We start from the raw sequence: 15513 nt of genomic DNA, 5'->3' as shown, positions 1-15513 counted from the left end.
AGGAAGAAGCAACAAAGGTTTGCGCGGTAACAATACCAACTTAAAAACTTGTGGTTCATTCGTAATAATAATAATAATAAAAATCAATCTTATTATTCTCCAATCTTGTCTACCAGTCAATCAAATAATATTTTTAAAAATAAATTATTTTTCAAGCACAAATGGAATCTTCATTAAGCAAATTTAAGTGATAATATTCCAGTTAGTTGTGTTACTTTCTTTTGCAGGTATACTGCATCTAGCTTAGTAAATAAGGGATCCATTCACCCATCTTTGAAAGAAAAAAAAAAAAAAAATTTGCTAATCCTAAGAAAAAAATTTTATGGACTCAACATTGTTTGCAAGGACATGATGAAAGTAAAGGATGAGCATTCAGTTCAATTGAATCGCCCCAATTGAAAAAATCAAATTTTAAATATAGAATTCGAATCAAATTGAGTAAATATGAAAAAACAAATTAAATTGAATTGAAAAGATTTAATTTTATTCATAAAAATAGAACTAAAGTGAAATAATCAAGTCAATTTTTATTTTTTAAAAGAAAATAATTTAGTTAAAAAAATCAAATCAAATTGATTGAAATCATGTTGGTTTAGTTCGATTTTCTAATTTGAATTGATTAACCTCTAATTTTGTGGTTATTTTGGTCTATTCAATTTATAGAATACTGAGTCAAAATTAAAAATTAAAATTTACATTTGTAATTAATCAAATCGAATTAATCATGTTGATAAATCAAATTCAATCAAACTAAATAGCATCGGCTTGGTTTGATTATTCAGTTAAAATCGAAACTTACTTACCCATGGGTCAAAGTGATAATTCGAACCATATCGATCAGCTTGAGAGGCAAAATATGGTTAAATTTAGAGATAACATCTGCAAATTAAAAGGTTTGATTCGTGAAAAAAACACTTCTAAACCGGTAGGGTAGTCATGAACTCCAAACTCATGTTTGAACGACACGTGAGAAAAAAAGTGATATAATTCGAGGGAGAATTATTATAAGCTGAGATAATGAACGACGAACCGTTCGTGAAACGCCTAATAGTTTTAGGAACAGAACATCGATAACACCCAGTAATGATTAGGAAATTACAAGCCAGAAACAGCTATAATACCCTATTTTTAAATCCTCTGCGTTCCAAAACCTCCTCTGTCCCTTCCTCTCTATCAAAACCCCGCTGTTTGAGTTAGCTATGCCAAGCTTTCCGGCGATGGTCATCACTGCCCACCCGTAATTTGTGGTAATTTACTCTTATCTTTCCCTGTAATCTTCCTCTTAATGTGTTGGGTTATAGATGCTATTTGATCAAATTGTATGGTTTATCAGTTGAGTTTCATTCTCTACCTTTTGTTGGAAGACTGTATTTTTTTATATATTCCTACTGCCAACTTTTATGTTAAGCTTTGTTATGTGATTGCCTTTTGTGTTCTTTTATGTTGTACAATATAATGGATGCATAAAGGGGAAAATTTTATTTTCAAGGAAAAACGAAGAAGAGTTTTGAGTCAACTCGTATGGATTGATGATTTTGATTTTCATGTATGTATGTATGCATGCATGCGGTATTGATGAGGCCAACTGCATAAAGTGACTGAAGAGAACGCAAATTAGACCGACTATTTTATGACTCTATTTTGATTGTTATTTTGTGGTTTTAAATTTTTAACTAGAAGACAGATTCTGAGAATTTATATGTTTTAAATATTTCAATTTTCAAGAAAACAAATTCTTTTGCACAGGGAAATTCTTCCACTTTCACAATTATTAAAAAAGTTTATTTCTTTCATTTAGCCTGAAGTTGTTCTTGTGCAGGTTAAATTGTCGTCCTGAACTTGGAATTTGTATCTTGTTCTCTAAGCGGGTTCTGCTCAATTTTCTTGAGTGTAATACATATTTATAATGGATTTAAAATCTAAAGGTATAGCCTGGGTTGGGAACATTTATCAGAGGTTTGAAACAATGTGCCAGGAAGTCGATAGCATTGTGAACCAGGTATCGATTCTTCTCTTTTCTTTTTTTCTTTTCTTTTTTTTTTTTAATTTCTTTTATCTCCTGGATACAAGCATTTTACACTTGTTTTAGCTGTTCTTCTTGAGAAGTATCTGCTCATGTTTACTTGAATGAGTGTAATACACACACACACACACACACACACACACACACATACACATACATATACATCAATATCCTTGCATCACAATCACAATTGTAGATTATGTTCTTGGTAACTGCATTACTGCATATATAAGATCCTCAAACTTGATTTTGCAATTCCCCTGTGCTTGAACTGCTTCTTTTACAGAATACTGTTAGATATGTTGAAAACCAGGTGCACACTGTGGGTGAGAGCATGAAAAAGTTTTGCGATGTTGTTCAAGATATTATTCCTCCTATAGTTGATCCTGTAAGATGTGATGCTCAAGCAGTGGCTATAAAAGGAAATGCTGTTGTTGGTACCTATATTAAATCTATGATTGGTATTGAGGAAGATCATGGACGTATGGATCCCATAAAGCAGTCATTTGCAGAGCCCAGTGATTTTGATGTGAGGAATCAGTCCAGTAATACGTTCAGTGGACACCACTTTGTAAACCAATCAACTACTGCAACCCCCATGGATTCCCTTGAGGTGACAGCATTTGACTCTGATCCAGGAAACATCAACGATGTTTTGACTGTGATCCTTATTAGAACCATATATTTGCTATAATTTGAATTCAAGGTGCAGTTGTGATAAAAAGTTAAGAGTGAGTGTCTGAGTAATTAAGGTTATTTAGGGGGTGAAATTGTTATAATCGCTAAAGTTTGAGGTATTTTATAGTATAATTTAGCCGACTCATTCTTTGGGTTAAGTTAATTCAAGTATAAGTTATAGGATCCGTATTTAATATATATTATTCATTAATTTTGACCAATTTCGAATTGGGGTATAATTGTGACAAAAAATTTTAGTTGGAGTGCTTGAGGGGTTAAATTGAATTTATGGTGAAATTATTACAAGACGCAAAGTTTAAAGGTATTTAATTTAACTAAAAATTTTATAAATTTTATAAATTTTTTTTAATTACGTTGTTTTCTTTTGAAATTTCCTTTTGAGAATATTGTCTTATCTGGACCCGGTTTATGGAATCACTGTGAATCAAACCAATAAAAAATTATTTTTTATTGAGTTGAAGGTATTTCTAAACATACACTGAAAAAAAAAAAAAGTATGGAAATAATTTTTAAAATGTTATAGTCATAGACTCGTCTAGGCAAGTCTAATATAAAATGCACTATCAAGTTAGTAATTTAGAAAGTGAATAATTATATTTGAAACTTTTGATAAATTATAAAATTATGAAAAACCCAACCATGACAACATTATTTTATTTTTAAAACTAAGTAGTTCTAAGCATTGGAATGTCTAATACCTTTTTTTTAGTTATTTCTTATAAGGATATTGTAGTATGTGTCAGATTTTGAAACTTCAGTTTAAAAATCTCATTGTGACCTAAAATTATTAAAGCAATATCAGTTTGTTAGTGATTTAACTTATTTACCTTTTCACGTAACGAGGTATTTATTTTCTGTTTGGATGCTATGTTTGTCACTTGAAACTAACGTTTCTCGTTTACTACTTCTGGTTTACTGGCAGGTGACAGCTACAAGTAATATATGATGAGTAAGATCTCGTTCCCACGAGGATTGTAATCCAAGTACCAAAATTATGTTATCTCGTTATTATTTAAACGATAATTGAGAGAATTGTTTTTATACATGTCAAATAAACAAGAGTCAAGTAAATAAAAATTGATTAAAAGAAATCAAGGGAATTGAAACTACTAGGGGTTTTGATTTCACTTAATTCTATCCAATGTATTTCATTAGTTTATTAATCAATTTAATTATTCAAGTAGGGGGAAACAACTCTGAATTCACTAACAAGCTCTTCCGATGTATTGCTAGCTATTTTAATTCATTTAATTACCTATCTTCCAATAGCGCAATCAAATATGAATTAATCATTAAGTTATGTAGTGTTTATGAATTTACAATTTAAGGTTGATAAATCATAAAAACCCCCCATGAGTTCAAACCATATAGCTTCCGCATCAAGTTATTATTCTTATGTGTTTTATTAACCTTTCATATCAAAGATCCTTCTTCCGATAGTGATAATTGAAATAAATCAATCTAGGGGAAAATTCTGCCTAAAAGCATTAAGTTCATTATAATAATCATAACTTGAATAAAGAAAATAAATTTAATTGCAATAAATTGGGAAAAGAGATTAAGCTACATCAAACCCCTAGTGTAAGAATTTAGTTGCACATAGTACTTAAGTAAAACTCAACAATACTTGATAAATATTCCATAATCATAAGAATAATGAAAGAAATAAACAAGATTAAAAGTTTAGAAATAAAACTAGTGATAAATTGCTTGGATGGCTTCCTTGAAATCTTGCACAACTCTTGAATACTTAACTTCTAAAAGAATAAAACATATACAAAGCTATAACAGAAAGAAGGAGCGAAGTGTAGTGTAATGTGTGTGATGTCCTTTGAAATGGCTTCTTCCCCTCTTTATATAGACTTCTTGTGGGAACAATCCACATGCTTTAATGAGTAAAGTCAACTTTGTGAGGTGGAAAAGTTCTAAATCAAGCCATAAATACTCTCAATTATGGCTTTCCAAGTGCATATGGTTGAAGTTTGACTGACATGTGAAGAGAGTATCCAAAGTATCCTGTGAAAATGGTAGGGATTAGTTGGCAACTTTTGACTTCAAATTCAGGATTCTTGATTGGAACGGGCGTGCTGCTGGCCACGGTCTTGGGGCGTGCCAGGCTCTGGAAGTCTGAGGCTCTCAGTACGGGCCGTGTTGTTCAGCACGGTCTGGGAAGTTCCAAGCACGGGCGTGCGTACTGGCACGGCCAGGGGCGTGCCCTCCTCTGGAAGTCTGGAACATATGTAGCACGGGCGTGCTTCAACTGCACGGGCCAAGTCTTTGTTTCCAGTGCGGACATGGGCGTGCGCTTGAGCACGGGCTTGGGCGTGCGCTTCTCTGGAAGTCCATGGCAGTTGTGGCACGGGTGTGCGGCTCAAGCATGGGCTGGGGCATGCGCGCCTCTGATTCTTGATTTGTTTTGCCTGCATTTGGCACAGTCGTGCGCCTTAGCACGGGCTGGAGCGTGCTAATTATGTTTGCCTTATTTTGTCCTTTTCTTGCAAAATCCTAGACTTTTCCTTAAAATCAAGTGAGTTGTGTTTCAAGGAAGCTTTAAGTAAAAACATAATAATATTACATAAAAACTAATTTAGATAAATTAAAATGCTAGAAATCTTAGTGAAAATTACAATAAAAACACTATAAAATAACACTATTAGCAGGCATGAACTGCCTCTGGCAGCAGACCCGCGTGAGAGTCATCATCACAGGCACGACTGACACGAGAGTCCTGAAACATTAAGTTTTTGTTCTACGATTTTATTTTTGTTTTCATTTCTATTCTTCACCGGGAATTAATATCTATTCTACAATTTTAGTTTTATTCTTATTTTTGTTCTTCATCAGAAAATGATTTTTGTTCTACGATTCGGTTTCATTTTGTTTTTTTTATCTTCTTTTTGTATTTTATTCCTTATAGATTTCATTTTCTTGAGATATTTTACAGTCGATTTGATTCATATTTTGTATTCTTCTCCGTCGGTGTTGGTTGCGATTCCATATTTTTTTTTATTTGTAGGTGTCAAGTGAGTTATTTTATTAATTACTATACATATACACACACCTTATTTACCGTTGAATCGGAAACCTAGTTTTTTGACCTGTTTATTTTTTCCGATTGTGGAACCGAAATCACGATTTATTTTGTATATATACCTAGTTTTTTCTGTTTGCACTTTTTCCTAATTTTCGCTTTAAATTTACATTCATTTTTCATTTTTCGTTTGGTTTTGTTTCCTCATATTCTATTGGTTTATTTTCCTTTGTTGTAGAATACGTTTTCTGTTGATACATACATGTGTGACGTGGGAATTCGGTTAAGTTAGGTTATGAACTATTGATTTATTTTTTCTACCAAAAATTAGGTTCTCTTCATTTATAATATCTGACGTTTGTTTAGTTGGAAAACTTCATTTTTGACATTTATTAAGACTTTTATTAGTGTACGAATTGCAACATTTCTATATTGATATACATCGTTTTACAATTGATATTGTCTAGCAATTTAGGGGCTCTATTAAAATAGATAAAATTTGAATCTAAGGTGAAATTGTAATTGAATGTGACCCCTTATTAGAACAATATATTTGCTATAATTTGAATTCACCGTACAGTTGTGATAAAAAGTTAAAAGTAAGTGTTGAGTGACTAGGTCATTTTGGGGTGAAATTGTTACAATCGCCAAACTTTGGGGTATTTTATAGTGTAATTTAGCCAACTCATTCTTTGGTTAGTTATTCAAGTATAAGTTGTAGGACCCATATTTAATATATATTATTCATTAATTTGACCAATTTCAAATTGGGGTATAATTGTGATAAAAAATTTTAGCTGGACCCATATTTAAGTTGGATTTAGGGTGACATTATTACAAGATGCAAGGTTTGAAGGTATTTAATGGTTTACCCGAATTTTGAATAGACAATTGAAATCATCTTTATTCATTATTTAATAAAAAGTCTCTTACGGATTTTCAAATAAATTAATTTATTTTTGTCATTTTAAAGTCAAAAATGGGTTGACTTGTTTTACCTGGTTTATGGACTCACTATGAACCCGACCAATGAAAAATTATTTTTTTATTGAATTGACGCTATTTCTAATCATACACTGAAAAAAGAATAAAATGGAAACAATTTTTAAAATGTTCATAATATAGATCTCGTTGGCAAGTCTAATCTTAAAAATACACTATCAAGTTAGTAATTTAAAAAGCAAATAATTATATTTTAAACTTAAAAACTTTATAAAACTTCTTGATAAATTATAAAATTATGAAAAACCAAACCATGACAACATTATTTCATTTAAAACCAAGTAGTTCTTAAGCATTGGAATGTCTAATTAGTTATTTAATCATCATGGCACCACGCATTATTTTGGAAAAAAAATAATATATTTTTTAGTTATGTCATTTTCTTTTGAAATTTCCTTGAGATTTCCTTTTGTATTCATCACCTTATCCTCGCATATTAAGGGATTGCGAGGTGTTAATTTATTGATAAAAAAAAAAAAAGAAAAAAGAAGAGAATACTGTATTGTCTAGAGCATTTGTTTGGGTCAACAACAAGTAAACTCAAAAGTGGAATTAATTTGCTACATTTGGTTACATGTGTTTGTATTTAAAACTCACTTGTTTGTAGTTACCTATCTTTTGTAATAATTTCTGAAAACACATAATTAAATGTAAATTGATTTGTTGTCACCTCAATGTTATGTTTTGTCCCTAAATTTCCACAAAACACGTAATAGTTAGATATTTCTGAACATATATTTTTTTTTTAAAAAAAAAATAAAGTCAAACCGTGTTTAAAAATCTTTAGTTTAATTGATTTGCTCAGTGCCATGACTTCAGTCTAGAAAAATTTTTCCCTATAAATATCTCTTCATCTACGTCTTAAATTCCTCAATAACATTTCTCTAATCCCTCATTATTTATAAGCAACTACCTACTGATTATGCCATCCTCCTTACACAAATCTCTTCTCCTTCTTCTCCCTTAATATTATGCTAGTAATTATATTATTCTTACATGTCCTTACTTTTACTTCTACTACTACTATTCAAACTCAAGCAAATGCTCTTCTAAAATGGAAAGCTAGTCTTGATAATCAGAGCAATCTATCTATCTTCTTGGTCTGCAACCAGTGCTACTCCTTGCCATTGGTTTGGTATTCACTGTCATAAGGATAAAAGTATCTCTGCAATAAGGACTGGTGGATTCTCATTAAACGGTACACTTCAAAATCTTGATATTTTCTTATTTCCCAAACTATTTGCTTTAACATTCGCAACAACTCATTTCAATGGGACCTTCCTTCCTATATTGGTAATCTTTCCAGACCTCAATGTGTTTGACTTGTCTCTTAATTTAATCTCCGGCATCATTCCTCAAGGTGTTGGAGTATTAAGCTTTGTCACATACTTTGACTTGTCAAGCAACCTTCTGTCTGGTTCAATCCCAACTTCAATAGGAAACTTAACAAAAGCTATCAGTTCTTTTACTTTATGAGAACCAATTTTCAGGTCCCATACCTCAACAACTTGGAACTTTGACATTTCTTACGATCCTTTCATTGTCATACAATAATTTCTCTAGCTCAATCCCAGCTTCCATAGGGAACTTGACGAAGGCATCAAAACTTTATCTTTATACCAACCGACTTTCTGGTTCTATACCTTGGGAAGTTGGATGTTGAGGTCCGTACTGATTTGGAATTGTCCTACAATCAACTCACCGGTGCAATCCCAGCTTCCATAGGAAACTTGACAAAGGTATCAACTCTTATCTTCATGCCAACCGACTTTCTGGTTTCGTACCGTGGGAAGTTGGATTGTTGAGGTCCGTTACTGATTTGGAATTGTCAGACAATCAACTCACCGGTGCAATCCCAGATTCCATAGGGAACTTGACGAAGGCATCAAAACTTTATCTTTATAACAACCGACTTTCTGGTTCTATACCTTGGGAAGTTGGAATGTTGAGGTCCGTACTGATTTGGAATTGTCAGACAATCAACTCACCGGTGCAATCCCAGCTTCCATTAACAGCCTTACTCTCTTAGAAATATTAGAATATATGATAATAGATTGGGAGGTCACCTACCAAATGACATATGCCTTGGTGTGCAACTTCAACATTCGGTGCAAGGGGGAACAATTTTACGGGTCCCATACCACGAAGCCTTAAAAATGTAGCAGCTTGATAAGACTCCATCTTGAGAGAAACCAACTCACAGGAAATATATCTCAAGATTTTGGGATATATCCACACTTAAACTATTTGGATTTAAGTGATAACAAATTCTATGGTGAGCTTTCATGGAAATGGGAGATTTTCACAATTTGTCAACTTTGAAAATCTCCAAGAATAATATATCAGGCACAATTCCATCTGAACTCAGCAAGGCACTCAATTGCATTCGCTTGACCTCTCATCTAATCATCTTGTGGGGAATATACCGAAAAAATTGGGAAAGTTACAATTATTTATCCTTTATCTTGGCAACAACAAGATTTCAGGTGACATTCCTAAAGAAATTGGTATGTTACGTGATCTTATGATCTTAATTTGGCTGCAAATAATCTTAGTGGATCTATTCCCAAACAGCTTGGTGAATGCTCAAACTTACTCTTCTTGAACCTCAGTAAAAATGAATTCTCTAGTAATATCCCCTCAGAGATTGGGAATTTACGCTTTCTACAAAGCCTTGATCTAAGTTACAATTTGTTCAAAAAAGAGATACCAGAGCAGCTTGGACAGTTGCAAAGACTAGAGATGTTGAATCTCTCCCACAATTTATTGTCAGGTTCTATTCCAACTACTCTTGATTACTTGATAAGCTTAACATCGGTGGATATATCCTATAATAAGTTAAAGGGCCAGATTCCTAATATTAAAGCTTTCCGGGAGGCTCCATTTGAAGCACTGAGAACAACAAAGACTTGTGCGGTAATAACACCAACTTAAAGACTTGTGATTCCTTCACAATCAAAAAAACCATAGGGAAGAAAAGACAAAAAAGTAATCAAGCATATGTTCTTTCAATCTTGTCCGCCAGTTTGTTTCTGTTCTTTCTCTTCATAGGATGTTTTTTCATTTTTCCGTCGAAGAAGTATAAGGAGAAAAGCCAAGTTAAGTAGTGAGGAAGGTGTTCATGCAATATGGAGCCCAGATCAAGATCTACAATATGAAAACATTATCGAGGCTACAGAAGGTTTTGATTCCAAGGATTGTATTGGAGTGGGAGGGTATGGAGTTGTCTATAAAGCTGTGTTGCCAACAAGTAGAGTGATTGCTGTTGAAGAAACTTCATAACCAGTCACAGAATGATGAGATGTTGAATGTGAAAGCATTTGAAAATGAGATTGTTGCACTGACAAACATTCGCCATCGGAACATTGTGAAGTATATGGATTTTTGTTCTCATGCTAAACACTCATTTTTTATTTATAACTTCATAGAAAGAGGAAGTTTGAGAAAGATATTATGTGATAAAGAACAAGCAATGGAGTTAAATTGGAGTAAAAGGCTAAATGTTGTTAGAGGAATAGCTAGTGCATTGTCTTATATGCACCATGATTGCTTCCCTCCAATTATCATCGAGACCTTTCCAGCAACAATGTCCTACTAGATTCAGAATTAGAAGCTCATGTCTCTGATTTCGGTACAGCAAGGCTCTTGATGCCCGATACATCAAATTGGACTGCATTTGCCGGAACATTTGGATACACAGCTCCAGGTAAACTCCTTGACTTCTTAATTAGTCTAAAATATATGTATTTGACATATTTTGCACCATTATCATTATTGTAAACTAATGGGTGTATTGGAAATTTTTCCAGAGCTAGCTTACACAATGGTAGTCAATGAAAATGTGATGTTTATAGCTTTGGTGTGGTAGCACTGGAGATAATAATGGGAACACATCCAGGAGATTTCATTTCATCTCTTTCCGTCATCTTCAGCAGCAACGAACCAGCAAACCCTATGGAAAGATGTGACTGACCAATGCCTACAAATTCCTCAAAAAAGAGATGCTGAAGGCTTGATTTATGTTTCCAAACTTGCATTTGCATGTTTGAGTATGAATCCTCAATCTCGGCCAACCATGGAACAAGTTTCTTCAAAACTAGTTGCTAAATGGCATCCATTAACAAAGCCATTTTCTGAAATCAAATTAGGAGAGCTTTTGCTTCAAGATGGCCAACTGGCTAATCCTTATTATTGTTCATGTGTACATCTTATTTAAATTCATCTATGATCTCTTTTTTTTTTTTTTTTTTGGTCAAACAACTCAATAAAATAAAAAGGTGCATGGTGAATGGGGTCTCTTTTTCTTTCTTTTGTTTTTTTAGAATGGAAGTCTCTTAATTTATATAGAACAAAGAATTTTATAGTTCATGTTTTATATTTTTTAAAAGAAGTTTAGGTTTGTATATTCATTTATGATGTAAGTTTTATCGAGCTTATTACACTTAAATTGTTTGAATATGCTTGTGTAGTTGTGTGTAACATTACAATAATCGAATGAACCTTAAATGGGAAATTTTTTTTTTTTTTTTTGTCATTTTTATTCTGTCATTTTTTTTTTAAATATGATTTAATTGCGTTAAAAAAAAATTTGATAATTATGGAAAATTTATGCTGATTGGTATTTGTATTGTGGGTGAAGCAAAAAATTAGAGATTTATGATAATTTATGAGAAATTAGTTCAAGTTCAAAATTGCAACAAAATTTATGATAATTACGGGAGTTTTATATTAATATTTGTGTTATTTGTTATGATAATTATGGAAGATTAATGATAATTAATATTTGTGTTATTTGTTTAATGGCATGATCTATATTCCAACGAAACATTTATAATAATAGGATTATAAAATCAACAACCATAAAAGAATTCAAACTGTATGAAAAAAATACTCGATCCGTCTCATTTTATTTGCATAGTTTGACAAAACACACGTATTAATAATTTAGTCAACAAAAGTTATTTTACCATTTTCTATCCTTAACTAATTAAGATATTAATAAAAATCATTCATTTAATCAACAATCATAAAAGTTATCTTATAGGTTATTATGAAAAAAGTAATTATTTACATTTCTAAATTTAGAAACTTACAAACATTTTAACATCCAAAACAGAAATAACGAGCATAAAATAAGTCGAAGGATATGTATTAATTATAATTTATATTTTAATTGTACAAACTGTAAAATGTACTAATATTGAGTAACTAGTTGTGCAGGTCTTTATCTATTTAGATTAGTAATTTGAAAGCAAGTAGTTTTATTTAAACTTTAAAACTTTATAGAACTTTTTGACATTATAAAATTATGAAAAAGCCAAACAATGCATCATTGTATCTATGACAACAAGGGAGTCGCTCACCCAAACACAAGCATATTGGGCAGACCAGATGTCTACCGTTTCATGGGTCAAATCGGCACTAGAGTCTAGATAAACTTAAATCCCAAGGACCGTAATAAGTCTAAACTACAAAATTAACTATATCAATGTCAATTTTAAACATTCAACCATATTGTCATGCATCATAAATCTCATAATATTTTATACTTTGGCCCAAATTTAATATCTTAAACATTTTATAGTTCGGACCCATCTTTTAATTCACTACATTCATAATATTGGCTATCGGTTACATGCACTTAGAAAAATAATTAAAACATTTATGGGTTCATAAATCATTATATCTATTTTAATACATGGCTATAGGTACATAAATCCTCCTACTGCGGAGTTCACTAACAGATTAATATAAATAAGTTTGAGCACATATAACTACATAATTTAAATAACTACTGATTTTAAAAGTTATTTTTTCTAGCTATGCGGGGAACGAGACAGAGCTTTAATCAGGACAAGAAGTATTTACTTCCTAAAAAAAATATTAAACAAAAGAAATGTGAGTTTAATAATGTATAATAATTATTGCATAACACAAGCATTTACACCAAATGCTTCCTAAAATACTAAAATAAGCATTCATCCAATCAAACACATGACATATTATCAGCACTCACAAATAATTACACCTTCAAGTAATCAAACACGTGGAAATTGGTCTGTGGCGTCACCAAACCCCCGATGAGCCGTCCTCACACATGGCCCATCCTCTCATAACGTGTGCACTAAGGAGCTGATCCCCATACATGGCCAACCGATCTAATCCTCACTGACCAGCCCTCTCATTTTTTTTATACTCTCTTTTCATTTTCACACCAATAGGCGGCCATCCTGTAGTTTTCCATATAATCCATATCATCAGATGCACACAGGGACACCAATCTTCTATACATGGTTGACGGTATCAAGGACCACCTCACAAATCCATGGTGACCCACTTCATCCCAATTCCACACAAATAAGGCATAGCAATATCACAATACAAATAATCATACATAGCATTTAAATGCAACACATTAACAATAAAAAAATTATGCAAATGTACAAATAGATTTTCATATCTAAATACAAATAAACATAAGAGTATTAAACACTAATAATATAATAATTGATATTTAAAAATAAATAAACAAGGTAAATAAATAAACAAATAAAGACGAAGCATTATATAATAATGAGTTTATATATGATGCATATGGTATATATACTACCTATTATTACTTACATTGCTAAATGGAAAAAACACCCTAATTTCAGGTCCTAACTTATTTAAGCAGAACAACTAGAGCGATCTAACCGAAATGGCATTCAAACGAGAGAAGAGAATTGAATTGAATTAAGTACTCTATTTTAAATATATCAAGTTAAAGAATTATTCCAAATAAATATATTAACTTAACCATTAAATATAACTAGCGTAGATCCTAGCAAAATTTCGACAGAACCTCCCCTAAAATTAGATTAAAACCACCTACTTAAGACTACAATTCAACAATAAATTCTCAAAGCCCATCCATCGAGCAATTCATCTAAACATTTACTCAATTCACACCGTCCATCCGACTTAGACAACATTTATTAACCGTTAAGCACACATATATGCATTTAATAATTCTAAGATTCTAAACCAATTAATTAATCACAATCGGCTACTATAATACTCTAAACCAATCAAAATTAATTTATTTATAACAGACTAAAATATTCTATTATATATAAAACTATTCAAATAATCTAATTTCTTGTTATTTAATTATATCTACTTCAATAATAAACTAATCTAACATAAAGACCTAAAATATCTACTTCCTAGCAAAAATTAAATCTACTACTTCAAGTATTCCAATTTATCTTTCATGTTTCCATTTATAAAATTTATTCTTAATTTATCAGAATTAAGTGAGTTTATCTATCGAGGATTTACTAGCGGGAATCACATTCAATTAACTATTTATTCAGAATAGCTAAATCAACTAATAATCTTAAATTTGAAATTTATATAAAAATAAGGAATTGATCTAAGAGCATACCAATCGAAAAAGGGATACAATTTTGCGAGGAAAAGTTGATTCTGCCTCTTGGGGCCCACCGGGGACTCGGCGGCCGGTCGTCGGACCGCTGCCGCTGCCGCTGCCGCTGCCGTCAGCAGTGGCCAAAAAATCCCAAACAACCTAGAATTTTGTAACACTTACACCAAAATGCTCGAAACCACTCGTAGAAGCTGAATAATTTGGTGTCGTTTTGAGGAGATAGTGGCTCGTTTGGCCGGATCGACCGCCCACAGCCATCTCCACGCCGCCGTTCATGGTGGTTTCAGTTCCCTCCACCAAATCCGTCGATTCTTGGATGGAAAATGTTCACACAATAGGGAGGAACTGATCAGAACTCACCGTGAGGCCTTCAGCCGCTTGAATCGAGCTAATCGTCGAAAATCAAAAATTAGAAGTTGTCGGAGGTGACAGTCTCATTTCGCGCCATTGGGGACTCTTTCTGCGTGAAAGGAAGCCGGAAACGTGATCGGAGGTTCTTTGGGAACCGGTCGCCACTCGATCTCGTCGTGCGATGGTCGGAAAACGGGAAAGGAGGGAGAGGGAGGAACGGCGCCGCTCGGGACCCAGGAAGAAGAAGGAGAGAAAGTAAAAAAAAAGGAAGAAAAGAAAAGGCTGGTTTCTAGACTATTTCGGTTCGATCCGAACCGGTTTGCTTCAATTCAGTGATTCGGCTCGGTCTTTGCTTGTTTAAGGGTTTTTTCACCTGATTTTCGAAAAATTCAAACTGATTTACAGGTCTGGTTTAGTAATAAAAAAATATTTTTGCTAAATCTCATCGTTTAAAATTTAAAATTAAATTTTTAAATGCAATTTTTCGGATCGTTTCACCATACATATTTGAAAGAGAGAGAGAGAGAGGCTACTTTTTATTTAAAACTAAAATAAATAAATAAATAGTTCTTAAGCATTGCAATTTCTAACTAATTATTTAATCACCATGGCACCCTTTTTTATTTCTTACTTTTTATCACTATTTTTGGGAAAAATATATTTTTTATTTATGTTGTTTTCCTCTGAAAATTTGCTTTCATTTCCTTATTCTGTTCTTCTCACTTACTACTATGTTATTAATTATATTATCTTTCCATGTCCTTGCTTTTGCTTCTGCTGCTATTCAAACTCAAGCAAATGCCTTTCTAAAGTGGAAAGCTAGTCTTGAACCAAAAAGCTAGTGATGTAAACGAGGTAAGCCGCTTATAAACTGTTTAAGATTCGGCTCGGTTAAAAGCTCGCTTGAACTCGTTCAATAAGATTATCGAGCTAAGTTCGAGCTTGGGTTATTAGCTCACGAGCCAGCTTTATCGAACC

At 32.5% G+C, this 15513-nt stretch overlaps 2 protein-coding genes across 2 annotated transcripts; both read left to right on the top strand.

Annotated features, from left to right (window-relative positions):
* Positions 1 to 974: 974 nt before the first annotated feature.
* LOC149492221 (uncharacterized) lies at positions 975 to 2916 on the top strand. Its single transcript, XM_089716793.1, has 3 exons — positions 975 to 1247; positions 1820 to 1999; positions 2310 to 2916. Exons 2-3 carry the CDS (start codon positions 1907 to 1909, stop codon positions 2715 to 2717), a joined length of 501 nt encoding a protein of 166 aa, XP_089572919.1. The 5' UTR covers positions 975 to 1247; positions 1820 to 1906; the 3' UTR covers positions 2718 to 2916.
* Positions 2917 to 7726: 4810 nt separating this feature from the next.
* LOC105639224 (uncharacterized) lies at positions 7727 to 10971 on the top strand. Its single transcript, XM_089716794.1, is given in 21 exon segments — positions 7727 to 7839; positions 7841 to 8001; positions 8004 to 8062; positions 8064 to 8172; positions 8246 to 8411; positions 8413 to 8498; positions 8501 to 8707; positions 8710 to 8781; positions 8784 to 8855; positions 8858 to 8908; positions 8911 to 9051; positions 9054 to 9128; positions 9131 to 9277; positions 9280 to 9648; positions 9651 to 9838; positions 9840 to 10022; positions 10024 to 10315; positions 10318 to 10461; positions 10565 to 10588; positions 10591 to 10676; positions 10678 to 10971. Coding segments are annotated over 21 exon segments (3039 nt in total).
* Positions 10972 to 15513: the final 4542 nt, after the last annotated feature.

The sequence above is a fragment of the Jatropha curcas genome, unplaced genomic scaffold (genome assembly GCF_041381405.1).
Source record: "Jatropha curcas cultivar XTBG-Jc1 unplaced genomic scaffold, XTBG_Jcur_1.0 HiC_scaffold_76_pilon, whole genome shotgun sequence".
In the NCBI taxonomy this organism is placed as follows: Eukaryota; Viridiplantae; Streptophyta; class Magnoliopsida; order Malpighiales; family Euphorbiaceae; genus Jatropha; species Jatropha curcas.
This window is presented reverse-complemented; position numbering and strand designations above follow the sequence as displayed.